This window comes from Ursus americanus, chromosome 1 (genome assembly GCF_024610735.1).
Source record: "Ursus americanus isolate L20-20 chromosome 1, mUrsAme1.1.p, whole genome shotgun sequence".
Classification (NCBI taxonomy): Eukaryota; Metazoa; Chordata; class Mammalia; order Carnivora; family Ursidae; genus Ursus; species Ursus americanus.
In genome coordinates this window covers 92,588,173-92,608,846 of record NC_142127.1, presented here as the reverse complement: position 1 = coordinate 92,608,846, position 20,674 = coordinate 92,588,173, and the positions used below count along the sequence as shown (strand labels likewise).

The 20,674-nt window shown below is 46.7% G+C and overlaps 1 protein-coding gene across 1 annotated transcript in view; it reads right to left on the bottom strand.

The window, feature by feature from the left end:
- The window catches only part of SGPP2 (sphingosine-1-phosphate phosphatase 2), a 111,207-nt gene that overhangs the window by 65,899 nt on the left and 24,634 nt on the right, over positions 1 to 20,674 (bottom strand). Inside the window, exon 2 of the mRNA XM_045775265.2 lies at positions 242 to 400. Coding sequence (XP_045631221.1) covers positions 242 to 400 — 159 coding nt within the window. The remainder of the gene's footprint in view (positions 1 to 241; positions 401 to 20,674) is intronic.

Genomic DNA, 20,674 nt, shown 5'->3' with positions numbered 1-20,674 from the left:
TTATTCCCCCAAACAGAGGTGTGTGCTAATGTACACGCATCACAGGTTTGTTTGGTTTTTGCAAACAAAATAAGTTGTGTTCATAGCTTTTTAATATTTCCAAAGTAAACCATATAGAAGTTCAACTCTAAGTGGTTAAAGAAAAAAAAAAAAAAAAGAACACACATGCAAAGTGCTTGAATGCCAAAGCAGGTAGTTGTTGTAGGCGTAGTAGTGGTTAGTAAGTAATAAGCATACTTACAACCCATATGACGATCAGTCTTCTGGATAAGAAAGGATCGATGTTCCAGTGAGTGAACGGAAGAAATGTGATGTAGAAGACTTCTTGACCCAGAGCGGCGGAAAATCGGAATAGGTAATAGTAGAAATAATTCTTCACAATGTACTTCTGTACGTAAGCCTGAAAGACAAAAGTCAGAAGACTCGGAGTTCATCCAACATGTCACTGTAGGGCAAGTTCTTAAAAACTTCTCTCTCAAACTCATGGGCTCTCAGCTGCCAAGGTGTTTGCACGATGTAATTACAATAGCATTGCTATCCCGTGCGCTCGACCCCGATTTGTCCACACAAATACAGAAGAGGTTAGTTCTTCTTAAAATTAAGTAACATCCAAGACAGGCTATCAGGAAAGTTGAAATCTTGTCTCCTCGGTATATACAGAAGGTAAATGCCGTGAAGACACTCTCTGGGTCTAGGGTTATAGTAGGTAGAAAAATGTCCCCAAAGATTTCCACATCCTAAGGGATCTGTGAATTTGCTGCCTTCCATGGCAAAAAGGCCTTGGCAGGTGTAATTAATGATGTTGAGATGGAGAGATGACCTGGTTGGGCTCCGTGTGGCCACAAGGATCCTTACAAAATGGGAGGAGGAGGCAGGAAGGCCCAGGAGAGGGCGATCTGAAGATGGGGTGAGGGACCACGCGTTAGGGGACACAGGGCACCCCTGGAAGCTGGAAAACGCAAGGCGGCAGATTCTCCCCTTGAGCCCCCGAAAGCAAGGCAGCCTCAGTGATGCCTTGGTTTTGTCTGAATAAGAGCCATTTTGGACTTCTGACCTCCCCAGCTGAAAGAGAATACATCCGTGTTGTTTTAGGCCACTAAGCACGTGATGATTTGTTGCAGTAACCACGGATAACGAATACAGAGACTTTAGAAAAATCACTCGCCAATGAATATTTTTAGTTTACCTTTTATTTTTTTATTTTTATTTATTTGGGGGGGATGGAGAGAGAGACCCAGTGGAGGGAGAGAGAGAAGCATGCTCCCCACTGAGCAGGGAGCCAGACTCGGGGCTCGATCCCAGGACACTGGGATCATGACCTGAACTGAAGGCAGATGCTTAACCGACTGAGCCACCCAGGCGCCCCTTTAGTTTGCCTTTTAAATGGGACTAGTACAGTCCACCCAGTGGAGGGATGGTATAAGAAACACATCGAGAACACTCAGGGTCTGCTAACATGCAATCCTATTTTCAACCATCCCTTCCCTCCCTCTTATCCTGGCAGTAGGCAGGAAAAAAAAAAAAAAAAAAAAAAAAAAAAGACTTAAGGGGGTTAAAACAGGAATAGGCAACCTATTTTAAAATATGACAAATGTCCTTAAATTATGGTAGATTAGTAACGAGTTAACAAACAAAAACATGGTCACCCTGTTAAATCAATCTAAAAAATAGAGTTTTCATGCTACTTTTTATGGTAGTCATAATCTTCATAAAAATAAAATCAAAGAAAAATGCCAACGATGAAAATAGGGAGAAGAGGCAGCCCTATGGCAGGGGCAATGGTGTAGAGGGACTCTTGTAGGTCTGCATTTTTGGCTCTGCTCTGTTTTACACCAAGTCTGGGGTGCTTGAACCCTGGGGGATTTCAGAGAATAAGTTGCATGCATTTATTCTGCAAATATTCATTCTGTGCCTACTGCGACCCGGAACCCATGCAGAGCGCCGAGAATATTCAGGTGAGCCAGACACGGTACCTGGCTTCGAGGAGCTCTTGCAGGGGGGGCACCACTGTTTGGGGGAATGCAGTTTTAAAGGACCAATACTGTGTTTGAGGCCTTGAAAAAAGCCAAGATTGCTTTTATATTTAAGGAATAATAAAAAAAAATAACCTTGGAGATTGCAAGAATATTAACTGTACTTGATACTGTTGGCTGCCTGCCAAGTATGCATTCCTCTCTCCTAAAAGGTTCCCGATTTTATTCCAGCATCTCTACCTCCCCCACCCCCCCAGTCCTGTGACTCGGGGGGGAAGCTGACGCTGCTCTCAGCTCCAGTCATGGGAAGTTCAAGGCTTCAGCCTCCAGCAAAGAAGCGCATGGCCCAGCCACGGAGAAAGTCACCGGTCCGGGGCGAGCGGGCACAGTAAGCTAAAAATGCATGTCTCTACGGGGACAAACTTTACTTCTAAGTAAATTCAAGTTAGGATGGCGATAGAACCATCCTAAACAGGAAAGACGATAATGCCCGCAATGAATGAAATAAGGAAGAGTATGGAGTTCTACCTCTCTGCCAAGATAGCAGGGCCGGATTTGCAGAGGAAGAGCCAATAGAATAAAACTGTGACAAATAAATGATAAACTCCCCTCTCTCTGATAGGAGGACTAATCTCTGAAGCTTCTGTTTTATAAATACACATCCTACAGGCCCGTCCTTGAGGCAAAGCCTGTAAAAAGCCCCTTTGTACATAAAGATTAGTTATTTTAACCCACCAGCTACCGGAATACCCAAGAAATCTGTCCTGCCTTGAAGCTTTCCAGGGAGAAATGTCCCAAACTCCGAAAAGGGTCAGACTCCTCCCTTGTGTCATTTCATGATACCCAAATGTTACAGGACATTATCAGCCGTCAGCAACAACCGTTTCCCTACCCTAGAGATTTACCTGAGACCAAGTTCAATATCTGAATCCTAGTAAATAATTGAAAGACTGTCAGGGATGACAGCTTTCCTGTGACGTACTACTAATTAACATCTTTCGACTTGCTTTTTACAATCTCTTAGGAATTCTCTTTTTTGGAGGAGAGCTAGATATTCTTTAAATCTTCTTAGGAGCAGAAGAAGCAAAAGTGAAACTAAAAATATCAGCGGGTATATAGGACACCCAAAGGAGTTTTTAGATAACATCTCTGAATATGTAATTAAGTAGCATGAGAGCCAATATCGGTCTCCACATCCTTGGGAATTAGATGTATCTAAATAAAAGAGTTGGGTGCTTGTCTTTTCAGAACCAGAATCTACATTTCCCTTGTAGGAAATCTTAGTGTGTCTTCAGAAAGAACAAGAATGCCAGTGTATGTGTTGGTCCCAATGGGAACAATTGGAGGGAGCAGAAATGGGGGTTAGAAATAGAAATGGTAGGGGCGCCTGGGTGGCACAGCGGTTAAGCGTCTGCCTTCGGCTCAGGGCATGATCCCGGCGTTGTGGGATCGAGCCCCACGTCAGGCTCCTCTGCTATGAGCCTGCTTCTTCCTCTCCCACTCCCCCTGCTTGAGTTCCCTCTCTCGCTGGCTGTCTCTATCTCTGTCGAATAAATAAATAAAATCTTTAAAAAAAAAAAAAAGAAATAGAAATGGTAGATAAAGCCAATGTCAGAGAGCAGAGTCAAAGATGGGAGAAAGGAAACCTGGTCCCAGGACTCTGGTTCTCTATTTCTGGAGAACCAGCCACACACAGGGCGGGGCGGTGCTGATGGGCCAGGCTGTGGGCGGGGTCTCAGTTCCACGAACTCAGGAGGCAGGGATTAACAGCTAAGTTTTTAGACAAACGTTCATAAAGGCTTTGAATATTTAGGTGAGTGGAGAGCTACTTGTAGAAGTCAACTACTTCTCAGTGAGCCTCTCGTCCATTGCAAAGCCAAATGAAGAAGTTTCTAGAAAATAGGGAGGGTAAGAAGGAAATGAACACACATCCATATTACTAATGGCAAAATGTCATTGACATTCATATTTGCATGTTTTGCTTATTGCTTTATTTTCCTGAAAGTTAGAAAACAAAAAGTGTTTCCACGGGTGAAAACACTTTTTCCTTTCAGGGCATGATTTGCTGTCATGCAGGCTCCCATGATGGGGCTGCTGGGAAGGGCCTTTGGGTGGAGGAGAGCTGCTCATGGGGGCAAGCAGAACAGTCCGTGTTCTCTGCAAGGCTGCCTTCAAGGCATAAATAAAGCAGAAGGAGGGGGTACCACACGGGCTGACTGCACGCTGGAAGAGGAAGGGCATGCAGGTGCCGGACTCCTGGACTCGGCTCTGCCAAATGGACCCCGAGGGGTCCTACCCCCGAAGGAAATCCGGCAGGTCCTCACCGCTGGGTGGAATAAGGGTTGACCCAGACAGCAGAGGAGCGAACGCGGAGTGGGCTTGGCAGCTGGCCCAGCGCGGGAGCTTGCAAAGCAGGATATGAGGAACTGCTTTTAGCCGAAACAACACGTGACCTTGGGGAAGTGAGTTCGCCCTTCTGCACCTCAGTGGCCTCAGGGGCAGAGGATGGAGTCAGATTAGCTCAGTTGCTTTTTAATATACAAAAAAAATTACAGGTAGGGAACGGCCCCGTAAATAAAATGTTATCCCGGGGCCTACTCTATAAAAGAGGACTGAAAGACTGGACTAACAGGCTGAAAGTGAGGGGAAGCCTAGGGGACCCTTAATTTCAGGCCAGGCCACCCTGTACCCCCAAGTCTTTCTCTGGAGTGTCTCCTTGACATGGGTCGGAAATCAGCTTGAAAACCATTGACCTTCAAGTCTGTCAGACCTCACATACCTTTCTGTAATTACCCTTGGGCGGGGAGGACACAGGTTATGGTCTGCCGACCTTGAGGTCTTTCAAGGATTTGATAAACTCGCGACCAATGTCCTTGGGAAGTCATTTTACTTATCTCTGTGTTTTTCAGATCAGAGCTGTGAGTGTTTTCCAGAGGTCAAGTGTGAGAGAGTTCTCTCCCTCAACAGAGCCCAAAGGGATCACGTCTGGGGCGGGCCATTCTGTCTGCAGCTCCAAGCAGGGCACTTTATTTTTTATATTTTTAGGACAGAGAGAGAGCTCGAAAACACAAGCAGAAGGAAGAGCAGAGGGAGAAGCAGGCTCTCCGCTGAGCAGGGAGCCCACCATGGGGCTTGATCCTACCACCCCAGGATCATGACCTGAGCCGAAGGCAGACGCTTCACCAACTGAGCCACCCAGGCACCCCAAGCAGGGCACTTTACATGGAAAGCAGTAAGAAGCTCATCTTCTAGGGCTGAGGGGGATCACATCTATACGGGGTACGGCGCAGTCTTACTTAAAAAGAAGTTTAAAGCCCAAAGCTCTTTTATAAACCACATCGAACAGCTGAATTCCCTTCACCACGGCTTTACTTTAGAGAAGTTTTACAGCCTGATGAGAAAGCAACCACTGAACACAGAGGAGATGGCGAGGGAGAGAGAAGGTCCCCAAGCCCGGAGGGCAGGAACACAGGCTCCGGAGCAAAGGACCACTGTGCACGACCTGCATAGTCTCACACCCCATGACATGATCTCCCAGGGCCTCAGTTTCCCCTTCTGTAAATGGCAATAATAACAGTACTTACCACTTAGGGACATTGGCAGGATTAAGTCAGTGTTGCTGATGATGGGGGCAAAGCACTCAGCGCAGAGAAATCACCGAGTTGCTGGCCACGGATGGTGAGGGGAGCAGTAAAGATTTCTCAGAAAACACTTCTCAGTTCTAACGGACATGCGCATCACCTGGATCTTGTTAAAGACGCAGCTTTTGGTGTAGTTCACCTGGGGCAGGGCTGGCCTTCTACTGAGCTTCCAGCTGATACCTATGCCCTCATGTTGCCCAGCTCTGGACCATGCTTTGAATAGAAAGGCCAGCCCACTGAAGAGTTTTTAAAGACAAAAGTCAAGCTCTCAGATTTAATCCTCAGTGTCAGAGGAAGTCTCAATAGGAGTTTAGGAGCCTAAGGTAGCGTGATCAAAGCAACCGGTAAAAATGCTGGTGACAAACCAGAAGGGGACGGTTAGTGGGGTCCATGGACAATTCTACGATATAATCTGAATGCAGCTGAGCCCAGACAAGCACCTCGATGGCTGGAGGTACCAGAGGGAAGGCATGTGTAAGAGGTGCTCCCCCCGAAATAGCAGCCGGATCAAATAACCGACTGATTATGAAGAAAGAAAGAAGCCATCTTGGGCTCCTTGCCTTTATTCGAGAAGGGTTTGCATAAATTCCTGGATGACAATTCCAAATTAGTTAAGGAGTCATGAAGTTTGGAAAACACTCCTCACCTCTCAGAGTATCAAGACAAAGAAAAACAAACCTTACTCCCCTAATAAGAGCTTTTGCACCACTGTCAGAATCCTGTGGGATCCTGGCTTGAAAAGAAAGTTCTCTGACTTCTGCAGGCAGGAGCATTTGTCTTTGTGTTCCCAACTTGGGAAATTCTTTGTCATTTCTCATTATATCTGCATTCACATGCATTCAACCTTGCACACTCGTCCTCATTCATTTCTGAGGGTTGCCACATGGCACCTGCTTGCCCAGGATTATTTTTCAAGATAGGCTATATCTTCACATGCTTGGGATTGTGGGGGAAGAAGGGCATCAGCCTACGGTGTCCAGATTATTAGCCATTTACGAAGACTGGGGCCTCCCCAGAAAAACCCATGGTTGGGGCAATGCCCCAAAAGGCAATAGATTCAGGACTAAAACTCCACCTTGCCTTGCTGTCATACCCTGCATACATTCAGCCACAATTTCTAATGTAGGGCCCAGAGATTGGGAAGGGCAGATTCAAGGAACTTGATGCCTCTTTCAACAGAATCTATGATTTGCAAAGTTTGGGTCCTGCCATCTTTCTCTGAAAGACTGGGCTTGGATGGACCTGTCATTACACCCTGGAGGAATATTTGTAAAATAAACACTCTCTCGAGCTGTGATGAGACACTACCTAGAATGTTAACACACCAAGTCCAAACCAAGCAAGGCCCAACATTTAAAAAGAAAACAGAAAATGGCAAATCTTTTCTACACAGAGGCCGTGTCTATGTAGACTATTCGTTCGTTCACTGCTTACACTTCAGCGATGGAAGGTTGACAATAAGCAAGATTATTTCAGTCAACGATATGAGCAATTAGAGCAGTATAATGTGATACAATGTGACATGTGTGTGTTGGGGGTTGCTCTCCAAGGAGGACTCCTTTGAGCTGAGCTCTGGACGGGGAAGTGAGCTGGTTCCTCAGGGTCTGAGGGTTAGAGAGACCATGTGGTAAAAGACCGTGACTGGGTCTGTGCCGGGAACATGGCGGGTGGGGGAGAGAGAGCAGAAGCTGGGTCAGGCCAAGCTTTGGGATTATGGCCGGCAGCAGCTCGGAGTTGCTGAGACAGTTTCAAATAAGAGCATGATCTGATCTACTCTGACAAGACTAAAACAAGTTTTGGCTCAGAAACAGTGAGAAGAAGCCCTGCTTTCATTCTTTGGGTTTTTGCTTTCTTAAACGTCGTGGGAAAATACCATTAATTAACCGCGCCAAACTTAAATGGGGGGAGGTCCCCATTGTTTCCAAAGTCAGGTAGACACGTGGTGTCCTGGATTCACGTCTGTTGACAAATATGCTCCCGTCACTCTTAATTACTCTTATTATTTTTTTAAATTCAGGGAATCAAGACTGTCCAACCTGCAGAGACAATTAAATGGTGATTACTTAGCAAGTCTAAGAAAGACTGGCAGTGTCCCTTGAAGGGGAAACAGAAGGAACAAGAATGAGCAAGGGTTTCTCCTTTCATCTTGAAGTCCAGATAGAATTACAACTTGGGCGAGCTCACCGATGTCTGCTCAGTGCTTGGTGATTAAAATTTCAGGACAGTGACACTGAAAGTCAATAAAATGGAAGGGCAGCTTCTTTGAATAAAAGAGCTTGAAAGGGAACTGCCCAAGAACCCCTTTCATCTGCTTGGCTGGCATTTGTCGGGACCCCTCAGTCTGTGTCTGAGAAGAAGAGTGGCTGGAGGGGACTGGACCCACGGTGGCTTTTATGAACAGTGGAGTTCTAGCGGGGTTTGAACTTCTGTTTTTTTCCCTCCTGCCAATCCGTCACCTTTCAGCTCATCCTCTGAGCATTTGGTGTCTTCTTTTTCTTTTCCTCAAGAGTTGGCTCTCAGCTTGGGCACCAGCAGAAAGGGTGGACCGATAAGTATCACAGATGGTGAAATTCTTTTTTTTTTTTTTTAAGACTTTATGTATTTATTTGAGAGAGAGAGAAAGCACAAGCAGGGGGAGAGGGAGAAGCAGGCTCTCCACTGAGCAGGGAGCATGAAGTGGGGCTCGATCCCAGGACCCTGAGATCATAACCTGATCTGAAGGCAGATGCTTAACCGACTGAGCCACCCAGGCGCCCCAGATTGTGAAATTCTTGAAATTGTGACAGTGACCCACCTTGGCAACAAGGCCCCACCTGAAGCTAGAAATGGGTCCTACAACTGGAAAGAACACAATTTCATCATCACTTCCAGAATCCTGTGTCCGACACACACAACTATCTGCTTAGGAAGCAAATCGGGGAATCGGGGAGAGAGAGAGAGGGTACGAGTTTGGCAGTGCCGGGAGATGTGGGCCTGTGCTGGGAGAATTCCCTCCCCCAGGCAATAAGAGCAGCAGGAGACGCCACAAAGAACAGAAATAACCATTCCCATTTTTAAAGGGGGGGGTGGGGTGGGAGAACCAGCTGTCCTTTAAATTCTCAAAATGTGTTAAGAACTTAACTGTTTTTCAAAACATTTTAGATCTGCTAAAACCTGAAACACATTGTACCAAACATTCTTCCACTTAATTGGTAAGCCCTTGCGTATTCAGGGGGATTTTTGGTGCAGATGTTTCTGATTCATTTATATTAACTTATCAAAATGACATTTGGAAGAGCTATATGTGCAAGAAAGAGTCTTTTAAACTTGGAGTTCATTAGTTTTAATCCAGGAATTTCACCCTTCCCACCCCTATGCACCCATTCAGAACCCAGAACTTGGACGGGCTGATTTAGTTCTAACAGGCAGCACAAACTCACCCATTCCTGTCTCTTCAAAAAACATTTTCTACAGCATTAAAAGGCGCGGCTGAAATGTAAGAAACTTATTTGGGCACACAGAAGGTTTTCTTCTTGGTGATCTTTCACTTCTAAGATTTAAAAACACATTTATTCGGACAAAAAAAGGAAAATAAAGGCTGTTTGGCCACCAAAGTCTAGGGGGTTTTATCCAGAGGCTTTTCTGCTCCTTTCTTGTTTCGCTGGGCAAAATGGGGCTCAGCATTTTTAACTTGGAGTTTTCTTTGTCCAAGGCTATCCTGGTGGTGCGGGTGTGTGTGTCCATGGAGAAGGAGGAAAGCAAAAATTCTCTTTGTGCTCCCCCTCCCCACTTCTTAAATCCAGCCCTCTACTTTTCAGAGCTCTCCAGGAATCCAAGATGGTAAAGATAGTACTTTGGAACAATTTTTCTTTCTTGATCCATCCCCATTCCCCGGGGCATTGTCAGTAAGTGGCAGTGGGCACCAGAGGGAGTGGGATGGGAGAGATCCGGGAAGGACAGATGGAGGGGAGCGTGCTTCCCCAGAGCCTGGCTCCCTCCACACTCCCCCTAAGCCTTGGTGGGGGAGGGGGGGATGCTAGGGAAGTTCCATCAATTTCCACCGTGTTTTCAAACTGCAGTTCCCTCTGGAAGGTTCTCTCTGAGCCAGTTTAAAGCCACTGGTCACAAAAATAAACTTAGGAAAAGCTTTGAAATTGTGTGCACACCCATGAAAGGACGTGAAGAAGAAAGCCACGCTGGGTCTAAACAATGGTCCTCCCCACCCAGCTTGTCCCTGGCGCTCTCTGGTTTCTTTGTGCCTTGGAAAGGCTGTTTTTTTGTTTTGTTTTGTTTTGTCTTGTTTTACTTTTAATATTTTTGAGTTAAAGTTCTGGGCTTTTTTCTTGTTAATATTACTTGTTTTTTGTGTTTTTTTCCCCTGATTATCTGATTATCACTTGTGGGTTTTTTTCTGATTAACACATTTTACTGGAGAACATGTGGAAGTCCAAAAACTACATAAAAACAAAGTAAGAATGACCCATTATCCCACCCCTGAGACTCAACCCCTTTGGATATCTCCGCTGGTCTTCTTATGCGTAAATGAGATCATGCAGTGGCGTGTATTTTAACAAAATCGAGATTCTGCTCCACAATTTTTTTAAAAAGATTTTATTTATTTGTCAGAGAGAGAGAGCACAAGCAGGGGGAGCAGCAGAGGGAGAAGCAGGCTCCCCACCAAACAAGGAGCCCAATTCAGGGCTCCATCCGAGGACAGGAGATCATGACCTGAGCCGGAAGACAGATACTTAACCAACTGAGCCACCTCTGTCTTAAATTTTTAAGTATTATTTATTGTATTGTATTTCCTTGGTTCCTAAATATTATCTGAGATCACAAATTTGCCTGTCAACTTCTTACAAGTGCTACCTTCACTGTGTTCCACTTCCTCACTCACCCGTTCCCACTGCAGATCCCCGCGCAGACGGACACAGCAAGCAAGTCTGCAGGTTGGCCTGTGTGGATGTGAGCAGGAATATTATCAGCCACAAACTTTACGGGGTTCCCCGCCCACTTCTGCTGGGGCACCTGGAAGCACCATTCCAGAGGCCTTTTCTCTCCTTCGTTCATTTCTTAACCTGACCAAATAAACATCCACACCGACGACACTCCCTGCAACCCCGTTTATATTTTTTGGTATTATTGTTTGCTTGTTTTGTTTTCCCAATGACCTAAAGTCTCTTTGCCAGATTATGCAAAAGCTTCAGGGATACCCCTTTAAGGCTGTCCAAGGGCCACAAAGCACACTGCTGAAGAAATAAAGAATGAGGGGCATCTGGGTGGCTCCGTTGGTTAAGCATATGCTTTCAGCTCCGGTCATGATCTCCCGTCCTCGGATCAAGCCCTGCTTCAGGTTCCCCGCTCCGAGGGGAGGCTGCTTCTCCCCCACTTCTGCCGCTCCCCCTGCTTGTGCTCTCTCTCTCAAATAAATAAATCTTTGAAAGAAAGAAAGACAGACAGACTTGGAGATGAGCATGAGCCATGACAGTCACTACGTTGAGGCAGAAACAGTCCCATAGTCCATCTTGCAACAGGTAAAACCAGGCCTCCGTGGCTTTGGAAGTCCGAGGGGTTTGCGCACAACCCAGAGCCCTCCTCCATCAGCTCCAGCCACCTCTGGTTGAGATAATGGATATAAATGGAACCTAAGAAGGGCTGGGTGTTAGTCAGCCTTGGGTCCAATGACAGATCTGCTGGGGCAACTCTGGGGAGGTTTGAACTTTCTCATCTGTGAAGTGGATGCGTACCCTCCCCTGTGCTGTAGGTATGTTCTCACCTGTGCAGTGGGTATAACACCAGCTCCCTTGCAAAGACGTTTGGAAGAGGAAATGAAGTCCCTTATATAAACCACATCGTACCACATCAGACACTCAGTGTGTGTTCAATAAATGGTAGATGTATTTGCATTGTTTTTATTAACAGCATAAATAATGAGAAAATGTCAGAAGTATCTAATTATAGTGGAATACAAGAAGGGAAAGAAGTAAGATGATTTAAAAAACAAAGACATCAGGGGCGCCTGGGTGGCTAAGTCGGTTAGGCATCTGACTCTTGATCTCAGCCCGGGTTTTGATCTCAGGGTGGTGAGTTCAAGCCCTGTGTTGGGCCCCATGTTGGGGGTGGAGCCCACTTAAAAACAATAATGAATAAATAAAATAAATTAAAAAACAAAGACATCATAGAGGAGGCTAGTAAGTTGTCCCAGGAGGATGACTGGGACTGTGAGAGACGACAAAGGGGAGACACGCCTTCAGCTGAAGGGGAGAGCATGAGGAAAGCTACAGAGGCAGCATGCCACAGTGTCCCTGAGCAGAACACGTCCAGTAAGCCAGAGTGTAAGGTATTTACAAGGGGAGCTGTCGGTAGCTGGGCCAGAGGAAGACCAGAGCCAGACAGGCGTCCTGAGAACCTGACAAGGAGGTTGGGTTTAACACATGGGTGACAGGGGGCCCCTGAGAGTGAGCCAGGAAGTGACCAGTCAGGGATGTGCTCTAAATGACCACCACGTGCTTGCGGTCCTGTCCTTTCTCAGTGAGTTCCCATCTCTTGCAAATGCGGAGTGTCCAAGGGTTTGTCACAGACAGGCTGCCACAGGCCCACCAAACCACGTCCCAAGTTGTGCTCTTAGAGGGTGTTACACCAGCCCCCCTCTGCCACCCAGAGTCTCACGGACCCAGGTCAGCCTCCCTGTGCCCCCATTTCGCATCTGAAGTAAAATCTGGACCCTCTGAGAGTCTCCACGGGCCATCACGGAAGACGAAGAAAGCTTGGTTTCTGTTTTTGGCCTTGGCTTAGTCACGTGGGAACTGATGAGACAGTTATTTAGCAAGAAACCACAGGAACAAAAACAATTTGATGAAACCCAGAGAAAGTGAGCTCTTCCATGGACGGCGACCGAATGCCACGGGCAGTGCGATGCCCCACCCTGAACAAAGCCAGAGGCTCTGGGTTTCAGCTCTGCTCTGTCACCCGGGCCACGCGCTCCAGATAAAACAGGGACCACGGTTCCTATACCTAAGGACGCAGAGCTCACTGAAAACACCAAAGCGTGGAAAATGCGCTTCTCATTTCTTCTCACGGAACACAATTTCCTGAAAGTGCCTTGTGACCAGAACCGATGACCCTGATGCATCAGAGATGATCAGAGAAACGTGGGTTTGCAGCCTTGATAAGCAAGGGAACCAGACCAAGCTGAGCCCCCTTGGGCGGCATCTCTGCTGCTGACACAGGGCCCAGGATGAAGCGGGGAGGAGGCAGATCTGAAAACAGGAGAAACAAAAAGGTTGGAGGGTCCTCCCACCCGCATTTTGGAAGGATAAACAGAGGCCCACGTGACGCAAAGCCCCGCCCACTGCCTCACGCAGACCCACGTAGGCACGCATGCATGCACGCATGCATGCACGCTTCCTTCCCGGCGGGTTTCCTGGCGATGACAGGCACCTTCCCCGCTAAGCAACCCTTGATACACTGTCTGAAACGGGGGCTGCTCCAGTTAAAATCATGCCTTCAGCGTCATCTGTGCCCTTGTTCTTTGAAGGGTGATCCGCACACCAGCAGCGTGGGGATCACTTGTTTGAAATTTAGGATTTCAGGCCCCACCCCCGGACCTGCAGAATCACTGGGACTTCGAACCAGATTCCCCACGTGATTTGCATGCACACTAAAGGTTGAGAAGATTAATGTGCGGGAAGCACTCATCTATATCTATCGAGAAAACAAACAAAATGTTGGAATGTACTGAAATTATTCTGTTCTCTCTGGGCCAAGGCACCATGAAAGACAGTTTGAAAAACGCAAAATCACTCCGTGAAGACGAGGCAAATGCGTCGGAACAGAAAGTAGATTGGGGGTCGCCTAGGGCTGGCATTGAGGGGAGAGACTGGTAATGGGTACCGATTTCTTTTTAGGGTGATGGAAATGCTTGCAAACTGCAAGTGATCATGGTGATGGCCTCATAGCTCTGTGAATATACTAAAAATGAACGAAATCGGTGAACTGCATGGTATGTGAATTATATCCCAGTAAAGCTTCAAAATCTAAATAAAACACTCAAGGGGCGCCTGGGTGGCACAGCGGTTAAGCGTCTGCCTTTGGCTCAGGGCGTGATCCTGGCGTTATGGGGTCGAGCCCCACATCAGGCTCCTCTGCTATGAGCCTGCTTCTTCCTCTCCCACTCCCCCTGCTTGTGTTCCCTCTCTCGCTGGCTGTCTCTATCTCTGTCAAATAAATAAATAAAATCTTTAAAATAAAATAAAATAAAACACTCAAGAGGCTTGGAAATACCAAACTAAAAACTTCTGATTTCTGTAACAGAGACCATGTGGAGAACTGGATCTTGAAGGGTAACTCAAGAGAGACTGTTCTACTGTCCCACCTTGCTGGGGTTGAAGGGGTCTGTTAGGGAGGGGAGTTTCTTTCAACCCAGAGGCACTGAAATGGTTGGCTTGCTCTTAAAAGACTCAGTGCTGCCTTCAGAGCTATGCCACCAGGGCCCATGCCCTGGACTCTGTGATTTAGATGCCCCACTCTGACCCTCCTTGAGCCATGTCCTTTCTCACAGAGCAAGGGAAGAGACCTAGTCTTCTAGATTGTTCTCCAGGCACTTGGAAGCCCAGCATTCTTTGCTCAAATGCCCAAGCACCTACATACAGGGCTTACACAGTCTCTTCCTGAGGTCTGTCCTCCCTAGTGTGGATGGGAACACCAGCATGCACTCCCCAGACCTGAGGGCTGGCCACTGGTAGGGGGACATGGAGAGAGCCCAGGCACGGTGGTGGTGTGGGGGGATCACGCAGTCCTGGATGGGTGACAGGCTGGCTCCCTGAATTTGCAACATTCCAGTGTGGAACTCTGGGAGCCTGAGTACTCTACATATGAACCTGGCTTTCCAGGTCACAGGAAGATATATACGTCAAAGTAGGAGGTTAGAACGTATCATACTTAATGCTCAAATTAGCTAAAGAAATAGCTTTAGAATATGTTGATCTATGGGATCTCTGTCTCCATTTGTGCCCTTGTCCTAAAACCCTGCAATTTTAGGGGTCGATTATGTTTTTTCTTCTAAGTTTATCAAGCAGTGAGCATTTCTGATCTCCCCAGCATGTCAGATTTTATAGGTAAATATTAAATATTCATTAAAGGCCATCTAATCTTCTCATAAACTCCATACATAATAAATACCAAGGATTTATTTTTGCTCCAAAACAGTACAAGAATCTTTAGGATAAGAAGCATCTTAAATGTGCTTGTCTTCATGTATGCCTCACAGTTGCAAAACATGGTGGTTAAACGAAAGGGGAGGGGGATCCCCAGGAAATAAGGAGCAAGGAAAACAGGCACCCCTGAGCTACTTTTCTTCTTCTGAAGGACAGAAAAGCACATCATGGGGGGGGGGGGGAGTAAGACGCTGGAGACTTTTTTTTGTTTTGTTTTAAATAACAGAAACAGCTTAACTGAAACTTTGGGGAGGGGAAGAAACTTAGCATGAGACTTTATAGAGTCTCTCACGGCTCTTTGATTCTACTTAACTGATAGTTTGGTGACCGAATCCTAGAAGGGACAATTTTGTCACACACAACCCACAATCTGAGCAGGATAAGCAACCTTACTTTCGTGCCCTTCAAAATATTCTGGTTTTGGAATTACTTTTATTCCTCGTGAGCTGTGAAGCTGAGGCCAAGCTCGCAACTTTCCTCTGCCCTCCTGGGAGGGTACAGATGTCACCCATGCCTGGTGCTAACCAAGCTGACTCCCACTCAGATGTATTTCCAGAACAGGCTCCCCTATCCCTGATGCCTTTCCCCCACCCCGTCATCTGGATTCCTTGTGGGAACTCTGCAGCTTTTTCTTTGTAGTGAGGATTAAGTTTAAATACAACAATTTGTATAGCATATGTTTCAAAATTTCAATCATTTTGGAAACTAGGGAGTTAGGGGACATGGGGAAAATGATCTCAGATAAGACTGAATTTGTAAGTTGCCATACAGCTGCTCTGTCCAATATGGCAGCCATATGTGGCCATTTAAATTTAAATTTAATTAGATAAAAAATCCAGTTAGTCGTACTAGTCACATTTCAAGTGCTCAACAGCCCCATGTGACTAATGGCTACCAATTTGGACAGCACAGATATAGAAAATTTCCATCCTCACAGAAATTTCTATTGCATGTGCTGAACGGGAAGCATGTTCATGTTTTCTCTGTAGTTCCCGTCAAGTCTTCTCTCGCTCGCTCTGTTACTGGCACTGCGATTTCTTAGACTGTCACATTTTTGCAACTTAAAGCAAATTATTCTTAAATTCTAAAAGTATATAGTGGTAATATATTATCTCCAGAGCTGCATGCTTGCTTCATACTTTGTGAATATATGAAAAACCACTGAACTGTACACTCTAAAAGGGTGAATTTGGGATACCTGGGTGGCTCAGTCGGTTAAGCATCTGCCTTCGGCTCAGGTCATGATCCCAGGGTCCCGCATTTGGCTCCTAGCTCAGCAAGGAGCCTGCTTCTCCCTCTGCCTGCTGCTCCCCCTGCTTGTGCTCTCTTTCTCTCTGACAAATAAATAAAATCTTTAAAAAAGTAAAAATGGAAAATAAAAGCGTGAATTTGCTGGTATGTGAGTTATTCTCAATTTAAAAAGTAAAGCCTAATTGGTCAAATATCAAGTAATAATTTCACAAATCCTCCCTGTCAGGTCTCCTCAGAGCAGCCGAAATGACCTTATACAAATGTAAATCCAAGAGAACGAATTCATTTGTAAAAGCAAACAAAACAAACAATGGCTCCACCCTCCACTGCACCCCCCCCCCCCCCGCAGTGTCCCCCCATTGCACTTGGAAGTCCAAATGCATGTTCGTGGTCAAGGCTGGAGATCTGAGCACTGCACATCTTTCCTAACTCTCTAGAGGCTCACCTCCTTCTTATGCTCCAACCACTCTGGCCTTCCTTTAATACTTGTTCCTTGAGCATGTGGCAGCCTCATGGCCTTTGTACTGAGCACGGCTCTGCCTGGCTGCCTCCTTCCAATTTCTGAGATGCCAGCCCCTCAAAGCCTCCTCTTAGTGGCTCCACGGCATGACCCTGTTCCATTCTCTTCATAGCTTATCCCACCCGGGAGTTTCTCACTCTTGTATCTGCTTGCTTGTCTGCAGCAGAGGGCAAGCTCTTTGAAGGTAGTGAGCCTGACCAACGCCTTCCTGTGGGATCCCTGGCATCCAACACAGTGGCCGTTGCTCGGCCTACCCATGGCAAGCATCTGAGAAACACTTGTTGAATGAACCGACAGAGTAATAAAGGGCGAGCCTGCCATCAGCACACACTCTGGATAGTAGGGGTCTTAGAACTATCTAGAAGTTCTTAATGGTCACAAAGAGAGCTGAGGAAAACACACATGCCTGGACTTTGCCCCTAGAGTCAGTCTGATCTACCAGATTGGGAGTGAGGCCCAAATTGGTTTATTTTTTTAAAAGCCCCACTGTTTGACCCAGTTGCCTTATTTTCAGAGGAGCTAAGTGAGGCTCAGACTTGATAGAGTTTTTAGCTGGTCAAGCCACAAGCCTGGATATCAAGTCTGAGAAGCTCAACTCTCCAGGAATAAATCTACATGTGCTTCGGATCCCCTGTACCTGTGAAACCTCCGTGGCTCCTGGTAAGGAGAAATCTATTCTGAGTCATGGACTGGGAAGACCTGTCATTAACAGGCCACCTCAAAGGTCACAAAGTAGTCACATTAGCCCCGAACTCAGCTCCTTTCTCTCCCACGTTCTCCTGGCATCAAGACTTCCGCTCTGGCAGAGCCATAGCCCCGGTCACCTTGGCTGCTTTTCTCCAGAGTCTGACCCCCAGAGAAGGATATAAAACACAGGACCTTGGCAAACAGGAACAGTGTCCACGGAGAGCCAGCGGGGATATAGTCTCTGTTCTCTCTGTTAGAAAGATAAAAGCCACCAGGTTCTCCTCCCTTTCCCTTTAGACTCTTGGCAGGTTTAAGAGAAAACTCCCTGATTTGCACTGGCAAAAAAGGCACGAGGTAGAAAAGTCTCATGACTGGAGGTTCCAAAGGGACCTTTACAGAGGAAAGTTAAGTAGAGCAATGTGTTCACAAAATGCACGCACCGTTTTGAAATCACCGCATGGCCTCCGGCACCCTGATCAGAAGCAGCAGGACAGCACCGTGGCTAAACACTGGGGTGTCACTCCTTCTCCGCCACCCACCAGCGGGGCGGCCCTGGCTCTGCACCTTTAGAAACTAAAATGCCAACCTTCCGGAATTGCGAAAATGAAATGCATCAACGCACACGAAGTGTTTAGAACAGTGCGTGCCTCGTGGAAAGTGCTGAGTGAACGTCAGTTGTCGACAATGGTAATGACCGCTCACCCCTCCAGGCACTCAGCCACCACCGCTAGGCACTGCATTCCCTGTACTGTACTGAGCACGGCTCTGCCTGGCTGCCTCCTTCCAATTTCTGAGATGCCAGCCCCTCAAAGCCTCCTCTTAGTGGCTCCACGGCATGACCCTGTTCCATTCTGGTAGCACTCCTGCTACCACACTCACTGGTCATGAGGATGCAGTTTTAAAATCAATGTATCGCTATTCTTTTTTTTTTTTTTTTAAGATTTTATTTATTTATTTGAGTGAGAGAGAGAGAGAGAGGCAGAGAGAGTGGGTGGGTAGGAGAGGGAGAAGCAGGTCCCCCCCTGAGCAAGTCCCCAGTACCGGACTTGACCCCACAACCCTGAGATCATGACCTGAGCTGAAGGCAGATGCCTGACTGAGCCACCTGGGCCCCGCAATGTATCACTATTCCTCTCCTTCTCTTCCTTTCTTTCATTCACTTAGAAAGTTCCATATTCATCTTCTTTGACTTTCGGTGCCTTTGTCATGTTATCAGTCTGAAACCTGAGGCACTAAGCTACTAAGACACGACAGTCACCAGGAGAACATAGCAGGCACTGGATTCTTTGCCCTCAGATGAAAGAAGGGGCGGTGCTTCCCAGGACAGCTTGGGGCTCAGCACCTCAGCCCCCTCTCCCCCCAGATATCTGTTCTGCACTTTCCAAACCAGCCACAGAAAACATAGAGGATTTTGGTTCTTGGCACATCAAAATAATTTTTTACACACTTACTAGGCTAAAGAAGCAGCTGGAGAATGCCATGCATTGTCACAGGTGTCTTCTAAATATTAGTAGGACTGTAAAGTATTCTCCACCAATGCAGTGAGGAACAGATTATACTTTTTTCTTTTTTTTTTTAGGTCACATGAAGAAAATATGCTAGTCATTTTATAGGGTACTTTTCTCCCTTCAAAACATCCCCCAGATGATTGATTTCATTGGCATTCTGAAAAATTGCTTCTGGAAAGTCATTTTAGAGCAGAGTTCTGTTTTTGTAAGTCTCTGATTCCAGCTTTTCCTCCCTCTCTTCTCTTTAGTATGGTTTCTATTCATTTGCTGCTTCTTATTAAAGTGAAGAGATTTGGGGGGATTTCATTTAATTATGAGAACAAGAATGCATTCTGCATTTGGTCAAAATACATTTTGTTTACATTATGAAGAACTGAAGAAGAAGAGGTTGATATTTATAAATCAATACAGGGTAAATCTTAAGTCGTTAATTAAAAAAAGGAAGAAGAAGAAGAAGCATGTCGCCCTGTTTATCTAGACGCCTCTCAGAACTGACTGAAGAAATCCTCCCATCTGGGACACACGGGAAGGCAGGAGAGAGAAAAGCAGGGTGTTCCTCTCATGTCCCTCCCTCTGCTCTCACACGGCCAAGGGTTCAGACGTACTCCCCACCTCCAGGAGTCTGGCTGGGGGCTGCTGGGGAGACATGGCATCCAAGGTGGGCCATCCTCTCCTGGGTCCCATGAGGTCTGCCGCCAAGTCTCTCCACAGTTACCTTTTGTTTAACTCAAGGGCCCTATCAGTAAGCCATCTGATTTCCATCTGAACCATTGTGGATCCTGGATCCTGGCTGCAGCTGCGCTCTCTCAGCTTTGGAGTGGGAATCTCTCTGCCCGCCTGTGGGTAACGATTGTTCTATCCTCACTGATGTCCTGTTGATTTTAAACTAATTGTATTTGTAGAAAATGGCAGCCTACAAGTAAGTGGAAGATGGGAAGAGAAGGATGGTCTCTTCGAGAAGTGTCCACAAACGGCTGTACTACTGTTAAGAGAGCTTCCACAATGGTGAAGTCATCAGTCCTGGGAAGGGCAGGCTCTCCACCTACGCTGCCTGGCGTAACGGGACGTGGATGCAGTCCACGTGACTGCTGACGTCATCTTCATCCGCCACGGTCTGGTTCGCTAGGAAACAACATGGGCCTCTGGGGTATTCTCCTAGTCTCAGAGGAGCCCGAGATTCTTGATGCTGCAGGAGAGAACACGAGTTATACTGAATAGTATTTTGTTCAGTGGTGAATGATTCCTTTCAGATCGAAGCATACGAGATTGATAATATTTGATAATAATTGATCTACAAAACAGCAGTTCTTCGGGTTCAAACCATGACTACAGAGGTTCTCATTTTGAAGGAGGAATTCTGCTGCCTCAAGTCCATGTTTGAAGTTGGAGACATGCTCATCCTCCTTCTTGCCAACAGGGCCCGGCAGAGCAGGGGGCACAGAAGAGCACCCTATGCACGGAATGATGGCCCAGAGATATGCTCATTTTAGCCCACGTGTAACTGGCTTCTAAAAAATTAGTGGTCAGAATTTTCAACCTCCCTCTATTTTGTTCTTCTTCTGAGAATCGAAGACTGGCATCAGGGTGAGGGCCCACAGGCTTTGTGAGGAGATTCACCGATCCTCGTATAGGGCTGCCATGTGTCCTCCGGGTTCGGCCAAGTCCTTGGCTTGACCATCTCTGCCTCTCACCTGGCCCAGGTGGGCTTCTCACCGCCAGGTTAACTAACCCAATTTGTGTTCATGTGTCCTCGCTCAGAATACCAAAGATGGGCTAACCAGAGCCCCTTGTCTTCTCTGCAGACCAGCCTCCTTCTCCCTCGTCTTTCAGAGAAGGGTCGCCTGGTTACAAGCACCACATGGGAAGAAAGGAAGAGACAGGACCGAGAGCGCAGCTGGAA